We start from the raw sequence: 17,440 nt of genomic DNA, 5'->3' as shown, positions 1-17,440 counted from the left end.
CTCTTCGGAAAATTTGGACTAAACCGCTCAATTCATATGGATTAGTTTTACGATCTCTTTATGAACTTTTTAAAGCGTCAAAGTGATCAGTGTTGCGTAGCTGTTAAAGGAGGGACAGAAATCTGATTTCATTTAAAATATCTTAATTTGTATTTCGAAGATGAACAACAACAGGGTGAGTAAATTATGACAGAATTTTCATTTTGGGTGAACTATCCCTTTAACAGCAAACTACTAAACTACCCATGAATGGAAAAATTTGTCATACATACACACACGCGGGCTTTTATATATAGGCCTACATACTTTAAATGCAGAAACTGCAACTGCACCATTTCTTAATTTCATGACCTTTATGTTTTCCCCCAGTTTATTTTAACGCTCATGCGGTGTGATCTTTCAAATACTATGAGATCATAAAACTGAATTTATAATTATATAAGTATAAAAAAGTGTTTTAAAATAGTTTTAGATTACGACACACTGCATTATTCAACACACATGCTGTGTGGGAACTATGTACTAGCACTTCGCAGTATCCGGACTGTAAACACAGGCGGACCCAGAAACGGTCCCTTCAAGTTATCGCTCCGATGTTGCTGCGTTTTTCAGAGGCGTTCAAAAAGGAAACTAAAATGGGTGCTTCACAATATCTGAGGGGGGAAAACACGACAAAAATGATCAATGATTATGTCAAATTAATAGAATAATATATGAGTATTTGAATAGTTGAAAAGCCTGCTGAAAAGTGGAGGTTAAGTTACACTAACATTAAAATGTCCCATGAGAAGAGACAGAGCTGGGACTGGGACAGTTCTCAGTGTCGAGCCCAGCTGGACGAGGTGTTTTTCCGCCGGCATGACTACATCCAGACGGGCAGTACTGAACACAAGGAGTTCTGGACCTTCTTCGAGCGCTTCCAGAGATTCAAAACCAAGAAGGAGATGTCAGCACCCAAATCCAGCAGGCAGGAATCACATGAGGGAAAATCCAAGAAGAAGTCTGGATCTGTGGATCTGGGGCTTCCAAAGGACTACGATGCCAGATACAGGATAAACATCTCCGTGTGCTCCAAAGACATAGAGGAGCGCCTGGGAGGATCTGAGCACAAGAGGCGCAGGGAGACCTCGGGTCCCGGCAGGCAGGAGATCACAGACTGCCGTCTTGCCCTTCTCCATTTCCTCGATTTCAACCAGAAGCAGAGCTTCAGCAAGCTTTCCAAGTTAAGGAGGGAGCAGAAGAGCCTCCCCATCTTCCAGTACCGAGACAGGATAGTGGAGATGGTGAGGACTCATCCTGTGGTGGTGGTGGCTGGAGACACGGGGTGCGGGAAGTCCACACAGGTTCCCCAGTATCTGATGGCTTCAGGGTTCGACCACATCGCCTGTACTCAACCGCGCCGCATCGCCTGCATCTCCCTGGCCAAGAGAGTCAGCTTCGAGAGCCTCAACCTGTACGGCTCCAAGGTACAAAGAGGTTTCACAACATATATTTTCACAACAAATAAACAATTTTTAGAAATTTTAACAGAGAAATGTTATCATTTCAGTCGTAAAAACTGTAGAAGAAAATAATAATAACTATAATAAAATAAATGATAGTTTCTTTTGGCATTACGGAAATGAGAGTAAGGGATGAAAATGTGCATAACTGTAATCCAAATTAATGCATTTTTTTAAAGGTTCTTAATTACTTAGAAGACATGTTAGGGTTCTTTAGAGATATAATGTTCCAGCAAGTCTGCTTAATCAATTACCAAAGAAGCATGTCAAAATTATTCAGGAAAATAAGATTTTCTTATCAAAGTGATAAAATGTTGTGTAGCAAAAATGAGTGCACCCTCTTAAAAGTTACTAAATAAAACAAAATAAAAATGTCCTGGTGTAAGTTTAAGGCAATGTTTGATCAACAGGTAAGTATGTTGAATCAAAACATTTAAAGAGAAGTAATTTCTTGACGATTAAAAGTGTTATATAGCCCACTAAATCATTCTCAGACTTAATGCTGACAACAGTGGAACCACTTGGGAGAGAACTGTCATCGTTTCTTAGCACAAAAAAGGACAGTGGTACAAGAGGATTACCAAATCATTGTATTAAGTGTGAAAATATAGCAAAAGTAACACAGAAATTAAAAAACAATGGACTTGTGACAAGGCCCCTGAAATAATCTGGCCTTCATTTTAAGCTTTCATTTAGTTGAGCAACACTCCAGGAGTTAAATAGGACAGATGTGACAATTTGTCATGAACTTGTACACTCCATGCCAAGAAGGGTCCGAGCAGTATATTCAAAATTATGGAGGGCATACGAAGTACTAGAATATTATACATTTGTTGAATCAAATCTAGGGTGCACTCATTTCTGCATTCCTTAATTTAAACCAAATTGGCTAATTTACTTATTTTATGGCTATTAATGACATACATTTCTCAGTTTTTATTATGTATATGTTTAATACATTTTAGTTTCGTCATCTTTCCATGAATTGTATTAGTGATCATAAAGAAAGTGCATTACATATTTGTTCAGAGGGGGTGTACTCATTTATGCTGTGCACACTATATATATATATATATATATATATATATATATATATACAGTATATAGTACTATTGTAATATATACATACATACAGCTCTGGAAAAAATTAAGAGACCACTCCAAGTTCAGAAATCAATGTTAAGTGGTCTCTTAATTTTTTCCAGAGCTGTATATATAACTTTCAAAACCTAAGAATGCCTCATAATGCATCACAAGAAGCAAGAAAATTGATACAAAATGCGAACAGCGTGAGTTAAAGAATCACAGCAGAAAAAACTCTTGAAAATGGGTTGGAAAACATTTTTTTGTCTTGTATGGTCCCTCTTCAGGTTGGGTACCAGATCCGCTTTGAGACCAGCCGCACCACAGCTACCAAACTCCTGTTCATGACCGAAGGTCTCCTGCTCCGGCAGATCCAGCAGGACGCTTCCCTGGGCCAGTACCAGGTGTTGATCGTGGACGAGGTGCACGAGAGACACCTGCACTGTGATTTCCTGCTGGGAGTGCTGCGTTCCCTTCTGCCCCTGCGCACAGACCTGCGGCTGGTCCTCATGTCGGCCACCATCAACATCAAACTCTTCTCCAGCTACTTCAACGACGCACCAGTTCTGCAGGTGCCAGGCAGACTCTTCCCCATTCAGGTGAGCTCTCAGCACTCCTTACTCTTAAAATAGTGTTTTAATACGTGTTTTTGTAAAGTGATTACAGTGTAAGTTTCTCGTGTGCTGTAGGTGATCTACCAGCCCATTCCTCCAGAAGAGCAGGCGTCCCGCTCTGAGAAACTGGACCCGCGGCCGTACCTGCGTGTGCTGCAGGGAATTGACCAGCGGTACCCACCGGAGGAGAGAGGCGACCTGCTGCTGTTCCTCAGCGGAGTGGCCGAGATTTCCACCATCCAGGAGGCCTGCCAGGCGTACGCCACACACACGCAGCGTTGGATCGTCCTCCCTCTGCACAGCACGCTCTCACTGGCTCAGCAGGATAAGGTACGTGTGCACGAGAGCAGACCGAACACTCAGTCATTCATCATGATCTTTATGCGTTGGATGTTTTTATTATAAGCTATAAATCAGTGACTGCTTTTTCTCCTTTTTTTATTAGTGGCAAAATGACTTGCCTATTTATGTGGTTATACACTACCATTCAAAAGTTTGGGGTCAGTATAAATTAATAGTTTTATTCAGCATGGACCCATTAAATTGATCAAAACATTTATAATGTTACGTAAAAAAATCAGTTTTAAATAAATGATTTTCTTTTGAACTTTCTATTTATTAAAGTATGCTGAAAATAAAATAAATGTAGCATGGTTTTCACAAAAATATGAAGCAGCACAACTGATTTTCAACATTGATAATAATGTTTCTTGAGCAGCAAATCAGCATAGTAGAATGATTTCTGAAGGATCATGTGATCATCAAGACTGGAGTAATGATGCTGAAAATTCAGATTTGATCACAGGAATAAATTACATTTTAAAATATATTATATACAAAACAATTATTTTAAATTGTAATAATATTAATGCTTTTTTTCTGTATTTTTCCTCAAATAAATGCAGCCTTGGTGAGCATAAGAGACTTCTTTATAAACATGTCCCAAACTTTTTAACGGAAGTGTATATAAAAAAAATAAGTCAGTGTATTAGCTTGAAGTAATTTCTCGATGTGTGAACTTTGACCTCCAGGTATTTGACATTGCACCACCAGGGGTGAGAAAATGTATCATTTCTACCAATATTGCTGAGACCTCGGTCACTATAGATGGAGTTCGCTTTGTCGTTGATTCAGGTAATTCATTCAGAAGCTGTACTAATGTTTTCCTGTTTTCTCTGTTTTTGAAATATTTATTCATTTTGAAGTTTCATTTATTTTATGATATTAGAGTTTTAGGACAAAGTATTTTATTTAAAATATAAATTACATGAAAAAACATTTAATTTTTATGTTTTTAAATCAAAATAATTTTATAAAACCCTATTTTCTCTGTTTTTAAAATATTTAGCCATTTTCAAGTTTCATTCATCTTATGATTTTAGAGTTTTAGGAAAAAACATTTATTTAAAATTTAAATTAAATCAATACAATTTTATGGGACTAAATATTTAATAATTTACAAGTTTCATTTATTTTATGATTTTAGAGTTTTAGGACAAACAAATTTAAATTAAATCAATACAATTTTATGGGACCCTATTTTTTCTGTTTTTAAAATATTTAATAATTTACAAGTTTCATGATTTTAGAGTTTTAGTACTAAACATTTTATTTAAAATTTAAATGAAATGAAAAACATTTCAGGAGACCCTATTTTCTCTGTTTTTAAAATATTTAATAATTTACAAGTTTTAATTTGTTTGATTTTAGAGTTTTAGGACAAAAAGTATTTTATTTAAAAATTAAATTAAATCAATAAAATTTTATGAGATGCTGCCACCAATTTTTATATCATTGTCCTTTCCAAAAATGTCTTTTTTCTCTCTTTGATGCGTTATAACAGGAAAAGTGAAAGAAATGAGTTTTGACCCAAAGGCTAAGATGCAGAGACTGCAGGAGTTCTGGATCAGCAGGGCCAGCTCTGAACAGAGGAAAGGCCGCGCAGGCAGAACAGGGCCGGGAGTCTGTTACCGACTCTACTCTGAATCTGATTACGACGCCTTTGCCTCATATCCTGTTCCTGAGATCCACAGGGTGGCGTTGGACTCACTTATCCTACAGGTGCTTTCACATCATGAAAACAATGTTTTTAAAAAAAAAAAAAAATTTAAAGTAACCTCATCATTTTTGTCAAGGGGAGTATTGTTCTCAGATAATCCTAATAATTCAGTGAGACGCTGGACTAAAGCATATTGTAAATGTGTTTGTGCAGATGATGAGCATGGGTCTGGGTGACCCTCGCACTTTTTCCTTCATAGACCCTCCTCCTGCCTCCAGTATTCAGACCGCAGTGACATATCTGAGAGAACAGGGGGCGCTAGATGAACACGGGGAGCTCACCTCGATTGGCAGGCTGCTGGCTCAACTGCCTGTGGATGTAGTCATTGGTAAAGAACCCTTAACTGCTGTTTTGTGTAGTTAGTTGAGCTTGCGAAGGTATTATTGGCATTATAAATGCTCCTACTTGTGTTTGCAGGGAAAATGTTGGTTTTGGGTTCCGTCTTCAAACTGGTGGAGCCGGTGCTGACGGTTGCCGCTGCGCTGAGTGTCCAATCTCCGTTTCTGCGCAGTGCTCAGCACAACCCTGACTGCTCCACTGCTCGCCAGCCCCTCAACAGCAACCAGGGTGACCCCTTTACACTGATGAACACCTTTAATGCCTGGGTGCAGGTCAGTCTTGGCCTTTTTGCCTGTTTAATTGTGTATCAGTGTTGAAAACCTGCATAAGCATTACAAGACTGAACCTGACATGATTTTTATATATGTAAAAAAACTCCTTTACCATTTATTTGTACAATAATTATATTGTTCAATCTATATTCAATAAAAATGAAGTATATTTAGAGAAGGAACACTATTTCAGAATGTATTTTGTGAATGAAATATTTAATTTTGTGCATTAATATTAATACGAAATGGAATGTACCTAAAGATTTCCTGAAGGAATTTCATGATACAGACAGTCCATGACATAATACGCTGCTTAAAAGAGATATGAACTCAGATTTCAAAGAGAAAAGCGAGTTGCGACATGTTAACTCAGAATTGCGGATTACGTTCTCAGAATTGCGAGAGATAAAGCCAGAGTTGTGTGATTTGTGAAAAAAGTCCAAATTGCAAGATATAAACTCAAAATGTCAAAGTTGTGAGATGTTAACCTAAAATTGAAAGAAACAAAGTCAGAATTATGTTATAAACTCTCAATTCTGAGAAAGATAGAGTTGCGAGATGTTAACTCAAAAATAGCGAGTTAACTCAGATTTGCGAAAAATAAAGTCTGAATGTGTTATAAACTCAATTCTGAGAAAAATAGCAATAGTTACGACAACTCAAAAATTGTGCGATATTATCTCAGAATTGCGAGAATTGAAGTCAGAATGTTATAAACTCTCAATTCTGAGAAAGAAAGTCTGAATTGTGAGATATAAACTCACAATTCTTTGAAATTGCGAGATATTAACTCAGAATTGCAGAAAATAAAGCAGTTGTGTGTTATAAACTTGCAGTTCTGAGAATCAAAGTCATAGCTGCAAAATGTTTACTTGAAATTGCAAGATATAAAATTGGAATTACAAGAAATAAAGTACGAACTGAGATATAAAAAGTCATAATGACTTTATTTTTTAATTTCATTGCGAAAATGTGGTTCTACACTTTAGTCCTGTTGTTCCTTACTTTAATAATGCATTATATACCAAAGCTTCTTATACAGCATTCATTATTGTGAATGATGTTTGATAAGCAGATAATTTTTTCTGTTATATGATCAATAATCTCTAAATGGGCAATACTGAAATTATACACTGTCTAAATAAGATACAAATTAAAAAAACAAAAATCAGTTATTTTAAATTGAACTTAGGCACCACAACTATCATGTACAGTGTAAAAAAAATGGATCTTAATTTTTGAAATGAGTAAGTTTGAGAAAGAAATGAGTAATATTGGCTAATATATATCCAAAATCAACAGGTGAAAGCAGACAGAGGAAGTGGCTCCAGAAAGTGGTGCAGAAGGAGAGGACTGGAGGAACAGAGGCTTTACGAGGTGGTCAACCTCAGACGACAGTTCAAAGTCAGCAGCAGCTTGATATCTATGGATTCCTCCATGATTTTCTAACAGCCGCAGCTGCGTTTGCCCACGTGATCATTCTTAATTGTGTCATCCGGTTCCTTACAGGAGCTGCTGCGGTCTCATGGTCTGCTGGAGGATGATACGGGCCGCAGGACGGAACCGCAGGACCGAGTCCGGCGCAGAGAGAGACTTACAGAGAGACAGAAGCTCCACCAGCTGAAAAGGGACCATGAGCTCCAGGAGAACACCAAGAGGAAAGTTCTCCGCCTGGAGGAAGGGCTGGAGGGAGACGCTTCCTCTGGATCTGATGGGGAGGGAGCGAGCTCAAGCAAGAAGAGAAAAGATGGAGCTGAACAGAATGTGGACATTCAGGTGCCTCAGATGATTCTGATTTTAAAGCATGTTGGGAAAGAAGAACTCTAATCTATATTCCACAGTTCTTCCATTCTTAATGTAATGTACACTACCGTTGGGTTTTTTTTTTTTTTTTTAAAGAAAGGACACATTAAATTACATAAAAGTGACGGTAAAGACATTTATAATGTTACAAAAGATTTCTATTTCAAAGAAATGCTGTCCTTTGTGAACTTCCTATTCATCAAATAATCCTCTAATCTATGTCTATCTGTCTGTCTGTCTGTCATATACAGTGTATATATATATATATATATATATATATATATATATATAATATATATATATGTGTATATGTGTATATGTATATGTGTTTACTAGTGGGTGCAGGAAACTATAGTTAATTTATGTAAGTGAGGATAGCAAAATAAAGTAAACTGACATATTATACAAAAAAATTCTTCATACAGTGGACTACCAGAAAAAAATTATAAAAATTTGGGACCAAAAATTATTCAGACACTTTGACCATACCATGTTTTGCTAAAGTTTTGCTATATATATATATATATATATATATATATATATATATATATATATATATATATATATATATATATATATATATATATATATATATATATATATATATATATATATATATATATATATATATATATATATATATAAAAATATAATTTTTAATTTAAAATCAAATAAATGAAGCTTTGATGACCCCATTGAACGGTAAGTAAATAATGTATAATTATTTTTCACTACTGTAATAAGATTTGATTTTTTTCACATCAGGGTAAAACTGAACTAAACAACTAAAACTGAAAATAAAAATAATAAAAAAAAACTCTTGAAATAAAATAAATGTTTACTGAAATAAAAGAAACATATTTTATTTCAGCTAGTTGCCAAGGCAACATTTCTCATTTTAACTTAGTTTAACTTTATGTACTAAAATAGCTAAAACTAAAGCTGAAATTATTAAAGAACTGTATAGACATTTTAAAAAACATTATTAAATATGACAGAAGCACACTACAAAATTACTAAAACTTTAACTAAAATTAACATGAAAAAACAAAAAACAAATTCAAAATACTAATAAAAACTACAATAATATATCAATGAATTACACTAAAATGACACTGCTTCACATTACAGTAATGACAAAATTGGAGAAATGTGTTTAATAACAATTGTCACAAGGCTTAATCTTGGAATTAAAAATTGGCTTCATTTTATTCTTGTTATTTTTATCTTCAGATTTTGAGGTGAAATATGAGGCTTTGTGAGATTCACTCATACTGTACGCTTTCTCTGTATCCTTATTTGTTGTCTGGCTCTTATAGGAAGTCAAGTTCAAGTTGCGTCACAATGTTAATGAGCTACAGGAAGCTGCTTATGCCAGTGCAGATCTGTCGTCGCGGCAGCAGTCTCTGCTCAAACTGGTGCTGTGCCGGGGGCTATACCCACAGCTCGCCATGCCAGATGAGCACAACGCAAACCGCAAAGACTCTGAGCAGGTAACGGCTACATACACATTAAGTGCCCCTATTATGCTTTCTTTTTTTTGGATATTACCTTTTATGTAGTGTATAATATAGCTGTTTGTGAATGTAGAAGGACTACAAAGTTACAAAGAGTTATTGACTGCCTGAAACAAGTCTTCAGTAATTCCAGTCTGACTTCCTGCTCAAACCTATATAGATGTGTAACAGACTTGCATAATGTCAGCCTAGGGTCTTCATTGACTGCCAGCAAACAATGTCTACTTTGACCCGCCCTCAAACACTGTACACCATGTGCAGAATTATTAGGCAAGTTGATTTTTTTGATCATATTATTTTTCCAAGCACATATTACCAATTCCAAACCACATCAATCCTAATAACAACTATTAATTTTGTATTTAATCATTTATAAGTGATATATAATTGTTCATGAAGGCTGGAAATGAAAAACGCCTTATATTCAGGTGTGCATAATTATTAGGCAGGTTTTCTTTTACAGGCAAAATGAGCCAAAAAAGAGATTTAAATTATTAAATGCTCTTGAGAAGGATGCAATACTAATGCAATGCTAGAAATTGCTAAGTTAAAGCATGACCAATGGACAGCAAAATGCTCACTGGGTCAGCAGGATCAGACAAAAACAGGTGGAAAAGAACCATTCAGAGCAGAGTAGGCTCTTAGAGAGACTGAATCCTTTATTGAACCGTTTCAGATGCAGATTATTATTATTATTATAAGAAAAGTGTTTTTGAGCTTGGATGAATGTAAATCTATTGTTGGAGACCTCCAAAACAAAATTAAGAGTCTTTAAAAGAGCATAATAGTGGCATGTTAATATGCACAGTAATATCAGCCAACTTTGTACAGTTAATGTTTTTGTGTGTGTGTGTGTGTGTGTGTGTGTGTGTGTTAGGTGTTCCACACACGTAACAAACAAGGTGTTGTGATCCACCCAACCAGCGTGTTTGCCAGTGACCCTGAGGTTCTGCATGTCCCCGAGCACGAGTCCAGCGAGTTTGGTACGCACTCCTTTTTGCAAAAAAGCAGGTATCATGACCGACACTTTCCTCTTTCTCACTGTTGCACTCTTACATTCTCTCTCTGTAGGTGCTGATAAAGGGCAGAGCAATAGGCATCAGTTACTGGCTTTCGTTACTCTGCTAGAAACAAACAAGCCTTATGTCTCAAACTGTGTGCGGATCCCAGCCCTACAGGTCAGTGAACGCTGAGAGAAAAGCAACCATTATTTCTACCTTAATTTTAACATAACATCATTCGTAACTTGAACATGCTTCCGGTCTCATCCGCTTCCACTTATTTTACCTGTACTAAAAGAGTCAGTTATACTGCTTGATATCGCAAACTAGAATTTGTTGTTGTATTACTGTATTAAATTATTATCATAAACGAACTGGTTTGCAGCACAAATAGTTTTACCATTTACTGCACTTTGTTATTCTCCTAGTTATTTAACTATAGCTAATTAATCACAGAAAATAAAATAATTTAATTCACAGAAAATATGTAGCTCACTTCCACATTGCAAAATAATGTTGCATAGAATTCTATATTTTACTTATTTGCGGTTTGAACCAAGAAATGCACTGAAATCACAAGTTACATGCATTTTTTAACACCTGATTCACTAAAGTAATTATGCAAATAAGAAAAATATATCATAAAGAGGACCCCTGCAGACCCTCATGACTGTGTGCCAAAGTCAATATGTCCATTAAAATATCAGATAATTTGATCTTTTTATGACAAGGCAAGGTTAGTAAAGTTTGTACAGTGTCAAGTGGTGTAACTCCCCTCAAAATGAATGATATTTATGAATTAATAATGAATGATATTATTATATTAAATTAGTTTTTGGACACTCTTTGTCGTTGACCTCTCTCCTGTAGGCCCTGCTGCTGGTGGCCAACTCTGTGGACACTAATGCGGACTGCTCGCGGGTGGTGGTGGACGGCTGGCTGGAGCTGGGCTTGACTGACGGAGACACGGCCCTGAAGGTAATCTCCTCTGCCCTCACTCTGCGGGGTGAATGGGAGAGGCTGCTTCAGGCTCAGCTCGGACAGGGCGGCCCGGGTAGCTCCGCTGGACTCGGGCTGAGTGGGCCCAAAGTTTCCCGTAGAGAACTGGAAAAGCTCTGTGAGGGACTTGTGCGGTTTCTGCTGTATACTGAGGTAAAGAGGCAAACATAATATTAGATCTGTGTTATTAATCTGGGTCAAACACACATGGAGTCACATGATAATGAATTTCTCTCATAGGTTAGTTACAGTCTGAGGCGTCTGACAGGGCTGCAGTCTCAGAACCTGTACATCGGACCCCAGCAGGATCCGGATCTGTCTTCCGCTTCAGTTCTCAGCTCTCTGTTCCCTGGCATGAAGGCGGAGCCAGATCCCATTAAAGGAGGCCTGCGTGTGTGCAGCTACTTCACTTACAACTGTCTCTGTGTAAGTGCTCTTTCCGATGGAAGTTTATTAAAAAAGGTAGTTTTGACTTTATCTCATGATATCTTTCCTCGAAATGAATTGTGAGTTTATATCTCACAATTCTGACTTTTTTCACGCAAGTCTGAGAAATAAAGAACTACGAAATAAACTCAGAATTGTGAGAGATAAAATATAAAAGATATAAACTATAAAACTTGCAATTATCTTTTTTATTTTTTTAATCCATGGCAGAAACAAAAAAAAGTGAGATGTAAACTTAGAATTCCGAGAAAAGATGTAAACTCAGAATTCTGAGAAAAGTCCGAATCGTGAGATGTAAACTTAGAATTCCGAGAAATGTCAAAATTGTGAGATGTAAACTCAGAATTCCGAGAAATGTCAGAATTCAAAATTGTGAGATGGAACTCAGAATTCCAAGAAATGTCAAAATTGCGAGATGGAAAATCAGAATTCCGAGAAATACCAAAATTGCGAAATGGAAACTCAGAATTCCGAGAAATACCAAAATTGCGAGATGGAAGCTCAGAATTCCGAGAAATGTCAAAATTGTTAGATGGAAACTCAGAATTCCGAGAAATGTCAAAATTGTTAGATGGAAACTCAGAATTCCGAGAAATGTCAAAATTGTGAGATGTTAACTCAGAATTCCGAGAAATGTCAAAATTGCGAGATGGAAACTCAGAATTCCGAGAAATGTCAAAATTGTGAGATGTTAACTCAGAATTTCAAGAAATGTCCAAATTGTGAGATGGAAACTCAGAATTCCGAGAAATGTCAAAATTGCGAGATGGAAAATCAGAATTCCGAGAAATACCAAAATTGTGAAATGGAAACTCAGAATTCCGAGAAATGTCAAAATTGTTAGATGGAAACTCAGAATTCCGAGAAATGTCAAAATTGCGAGATGGAAACTCAGAATTCCAAGAAATGTCAAAATTGTGAGATGTTAACTCAGAATTTCAAGAAATGTCCAAATTGTGAGATGGAAACTCAGAATTCCGAGAAATGTCAAAATTGCGAGATGGAAACTCAGAATTCCAAGAAATGTCAAAATTGTGAGATGGAAACTCAGAATTCCGAGAAATGTCAAAATTGTGAGATGGAAACTCAGAATTCCGAGAAATGTCAAATTTGCAAGATGGAAAATCAGAATTCCGAGAAATACCAAAATTGCGAAATGGAAACTCAGAATTCCGAGAAATGTCAAAATTGTGAGATGTTAACTCAGAATTCCGAGAAATGTCAAAATTGCGAGATGGAAACTCAGAATTCCAAGAAATGTCAAAATTGTGAGATGGAAACTCAGAATTCCGAGAAATGTCAAAATTGCGAGATGGAAACTCAGAATTCCGAGAAATGTCAAAATTGCGAGATGGAAACTCAGAATTCCGAGAAATGTCAAAATTGTGAGATGGAAACTCAGAATTCCGAGAAATGTCAAAATTGCGAGATGGAAAATCAGAATTCCGAGAAATACCAAAATTGCGAAACGGAAACTCAGAATTCCGAGAAATGTCAAAATTGTGAGATGTTAACTCAGAATTCCAAGAAAAGATGCAAAAACTCAGAATTCTGAGAAAAAAAATAAGAATTGAGATATGTAAACTTGCAATTACAAATTTTTAATTTGTAGTTGTGAGATATATACTCACAATTGTGAGAAGAAAACTTAAATTGTGAGAAGTTGCATTTACCTTTTTTATTTTTTTATTCCATGGCAGAAACATTCGTGAAAGTGTGGAAAGAATGTGTTCAAAAGCCTTTTCTTCCTTGCAGCCCTTTAACGCCGCCACTTCCTGTGTTTTTTAATGTGTCATGTAGGACTCTAAGGACCTGTACAGTGAATGTTTGCGCACTTTTTGGAGCTGCCCTCACTGTGACCTTTATATGCCTCTGACGCCCTTGGAGCGCATGCAACATGAGGTCACCTGCAGGCCACCAGAGGAGCAGCAGCCTGAGGAAGGTGAGCGGCAGGAAGCAGGATCTTGCTTATGAATCATTTCATCTCATAAACCAGCTTTTGTGGTTCATTCTTTCACTGTAAAGACTTAGATGTCTTACTAAAGAGTGCTGCAGTCATGACGGATTTTTGTACGCCAACTCTGATGCTCGCATCACTCTGGTTCCCTCGACAAAAATGCAATAGGATTCTTCTATTGGCTTTTGGATTATTCCAGAAAATAAGCTCTGTGACAAACAAAGGTTTATGAATCTTACACGTTTTTGTTCATCATGATAATCTTCACAAGTTAACAGCTTTTATGAATTTTGAAGCCTAAATACAATCGGCAGAAATAAAAAGCTAAACGTAAGCTGTAACTACACCATGATCACATGACTTCAACATCACAACCATTAAGCTTCTGAAAACTCTTTGTCTTTATTTAAAAAAACAAAAAACAAAAAAACATTTTTCCTCTAAGTTGGAGTTAGAATAGTCTGCAAGAGATGATTTTAAACACAATGAGGCTGTCAAAGCAGACTAGTGAATAGATGAGTTTACCTGTTCGGCTGATGACGTTTAGACACTTGTTAGCCACCGCCTTTTTCAAGATCAGTAAAAAAAATCACAAGGGTGTTTTACTGATGTATTTTATGTAGAATAAAATGTGAAAATATCTTGTGTTAACCACAAACCATAAGAAATATTTTCATTACTTGAAATAAACTAAACATTATCTGAAATAAAATAAAATGTAAAAAATAATTAAACTTATTTACATAACTAAAACTGAAATTAAAATGAATAAAAACAAGACACATTTAAAACAACAAAAATGACAAAATTACTAAAACTTTAAAATAAAAACTAAAAATATTATATATTATTAAAATATTACTGATACTAAATATATATATGTATGTATATACAGTACAGTCCAAAAGTTTGGAACCACTAAGATTTTTAATGTTTTTAAAAGAAGTTTCGTCTGCTCACCAAGGCTACATTTATTTAATTAAAAATACAGTAAAAAACAGTAATATTGTGAAATATTATTACAATTTAAAATAACTGTTTTCTATTTAAATATATTTCACAAAGTAATTTATTCCTGTGATCAAAGCTGAATTTTCAGCATCATTACTCCAGTCTTCAGTGTCACATGATCCTTCAGAAATCATTCTAATATGCTGATCTGCTGCTCAAGAAACATTTAATGTGTACAATTGTACAAACTATTTGTGTACAATATTTTTTTTCAGGATTATTTGATGAATAGAAAGTTCAAAAGAACAGTGTTTATCTGAAATCTAATCTTTTGTAACATTATAAATGTCTTTACTGACACTTTTGATTGATTTAATGCATCCTTGCTGAATAAAAGTATTCATTTCTTTAATTTCTTTTCAAAAAAATAAAAATAAAAATTCTTACTGACCCCAAACTTTTGAACGGTAGTGTAAAAAAAAGTACACAACTGTTTTCAACATTGAAAATAATCATAAATGTTTATTGAGCAGCAAATCAGCATATTAGAATGATTTGTGAAGGATCATGTGACACTAAAGACTGGAGTAATGATGCTGAAAATTCAGCTTTGCATCACAGGAATAAATTACTTTGTCAAATATATTTAAATAGTACACAGTTATTTTAAATTGTAATAATATTTCACAATATTACTGTTTTTTACTGTATTTTTAATTAAATAAATGTAGCCTTGGTGAGCAGACGAAACTTCTTTTAAAAACATTAAAAATCTTAATGGTTCCAAACTTTTGGACTGTACTGTGTGTGTGTGTGTGTGTGTGTGTGTGTGTGTGTGTGTGTCTACATGTCTTAGCAATAATATTTTCATCATTAACTTTAATATTTTATGCAATATCACTAATCAGTTCTACACTGTAAATGTTTTTTCTTTGTTTTCACAGAGCTTGAAAGTGTAAACGCGTCATCATCATCTTCATCTGCCCTGACCAGGCTCTATCACTGTGATATCTGTAATAAAGACCTAACTCTCACCTCGACTGAGATCCTAAAACACAAGCGCCAGCACCTGTCCTGAGCTCACACATGGGCACATGCTCAGACCTTCTCTATCCATCCAGCTCCTCTGTCTTTATAATCTCTCCATTACATTTGTAAATAAATGTGAAAACTCTACTGATGTAATTCTTCTACTTGTTTTTAATTGAGTGTACTTGGAATTGCATTACACTGACTGGTGCGGCCCCTTGTGGACAATCAAGGATATGCGTGGTGAAAATTGGCTCCACATAGTGGCCACAGTGATTATTGGATTAATATCAGACAGAACTGTCAGAAATTTTCTCCTATTTCAAGAATTTTTTTAAACAATATTTTCATGACAATCAATATAATATAAAATTACACACATCATGGTAGTATATACTGTATTATATGATATATACTAATTTTAATTTACTGTTTAAAAACAGTAATTTACTGTTTCGGGGGAACAATAATTGTCATGAAAATATTCTATTGATGGTCTAAGTTTTCTTTATGCAGAGTTACTCATGAAATCCGTCCTATTCCAAGTGGATATTTGAATGGAGCACGATGCACTATTGCTGTCCTGTGCTCTAATACACCACACTGATATTGTGGTTATGAGTGAATGCTGTATTATGCCATCCCAGTATTAGTGTACTAATGCACATAGACACATGTAAACACGATTCAGAGTGCAAATTTTTCATTAAAATATAGAGTTAGGGTTTAATTAATGATACAAACCCACGATATGTAACACCTCAAAGCAGCAAATTGGCACAAAGTCAGAGAAGTAAGACAGCACAGAAAATAAAAACCCGTCTCCAAAAATAAATAAAGAATTAGAATAAATATCTCAATAAATATATAAACAGGTAATATTTTCCATTGATTACTTTTCAAACTAATAGACACATACATATTAAAGTATGCACATTGGCAGAAATAAACAACCCGAAAAAGAAAATGAGTATTTAGGTACATCGTTACTTAGAAATTATAGGTTATTGGTTAAATAAATTAAAAGGCACATTTATTAATAGGATGTATGACTAGGGCCCTCAAAGGTGGTCTCATCTCTCAAAGTTCTCTTTTTCCAGTGCTATTTTTGGGTCTTTTTGTGTTTCTCTACTATTCTGCCCGTAAAGAGTGAGTGAGTGAGTGTGTGTGAGTGAGTGCAAGAGAATGTTTCACGTCTTTGAAAATGGACATGAAATGAGTCCGAATGGTTCATCCTGCTTAAAAAAAAAAAAAAATTATTTTAAAGTGACTCTAATGAGCAGTTGATACAACACTGATTCCTACGTAACTTGGACATTAGTTCTTCTCCATCATTGATATTATAATTTAGGGAGCGTCCAAAACTGACTACAGGGCTGTGTCTGAATCACTCCTCAAGACTAGCAGCGAGGTAAGACAAGTTTAGGGGAGTTGAAATAGCAGCTTTGAGATAATTTAAAGCAATGTTTCTTAACACGTTGAGGTCCAAACTGTTATGCCAGTCAGTGTTTGAACTGATTGGTCTAAATTCTGTATATTTTTCACTATGACAACGTGCTTTAACCAGGCAACAAATTTTCAGTGTCAAGTCCACAGTGAAAATGAAAATACACTGTAAAACAATCACATCCAATCAGAACACATTTGATGTTTTTGGACCAATGGGATTCTACTGTGGGCGGGGCTAACCGGCACAACTCCACAGACAAAATGTCCTGTCGCTTTGTTGCTCTGGTTAGGACACGTGAGGTGCAGTATAACCCATTATAGTTAATGATTGAGTACTTCTCTTGTTGCCATACTAGCAGATCAAGTTATAGTGTTGTGTCACACACAACAGTCTCTTTTATTCTCTCCTTCTGACTAA

At 35.5% G+C, this 17,440-nt stretch overlaps 1 protein-coding gene across 1 annotated transcript; it reads left to right on the top strand.

Annotated features, from left to right (window-relative positions):
- Window positions 1-421: 421 nt before the first annotated feature.
- dhx34 (DEAH (Asp-Glu-Ala-His) box polypeptide 34) lies at window positions 422-15,715 on the top strand. The gene is made up of 16 exons (XM_067388967.1): window positions 422-1,466; window positions 2,873-3,184; window positions 3,275-3,529; window positions 4,231-4,333; window positions 5,043-5,260; window positions 5,412-5,586; window positions 5,676-5,869; window positions 7,172-7,273; window positions 7,379-7,645; window positions 8,992-9,165; window positions 10,067-10,172; window positions 10,261-10,367; window positions 11,061-11,342; window positions 11,430-11,615; window positions 13,437-13,578; window positions 15,489-15,715. The coding sequence occupies exons 1-16, from the start codon at window positions 777-779 to the stop codon at window positions 15,620-15,622; spliced, it is 3,447 nt and encodes a 1,148-aa protein (XP_067245068.1). The 5' UTR covers window positions 422-776; the 3' UTR covers window positions 15,623-15,715.
- The last annotated feature ends 1,725 nt before the right edge of the window (window positions 15,716-17,440 follow it).

Source organism: Chanodichthys erythropterus, chromosome 7, assembly GCF_024489055.1.
Source record: "Chanodichthys erythropterus isolate Z2021 chromosome 7, ASM2448905v1, whole genome shotgun sequence".
In the NCBI taxonomy this organism is placed as follows: Eukaryota; Metazoa; Chordata; class Actinopteri; order Cypriniformes; family Xenocyprididae; genus Chanodichthys; species Chanodichthys erythropterus.
Note: the sequence above shows the minus strand (reverse complement) of the source record. Positions and strands in the feature narration are given on the sequence as shown.

Excerpts from the sequence above, each read along its gene's own strand:
- dhx34 (XM_067388967.1), top strand. The coding sequence starts at position 777 with ATGTCCCATGAGAAGAGACAGAGCTGGGACTGGGACAGTTCTCAGTGT. Across the intron at positions 10,368-11,060 it reads TGCGGATCCCAGCCCTACAG|GCCCTGCTGCTGGTGGCCAA; the intron begins GTCAGTGAACGC and ends TCTCTCCTGTAG. Across the intron at positions 11,343-11,429 it reads GGTTTCTGCTGTATACTGAG|GTTAGTTACAGTCTGAGGCG; the intron begins GTAAAGAGGCAA and ends TTTCTCTCATAG.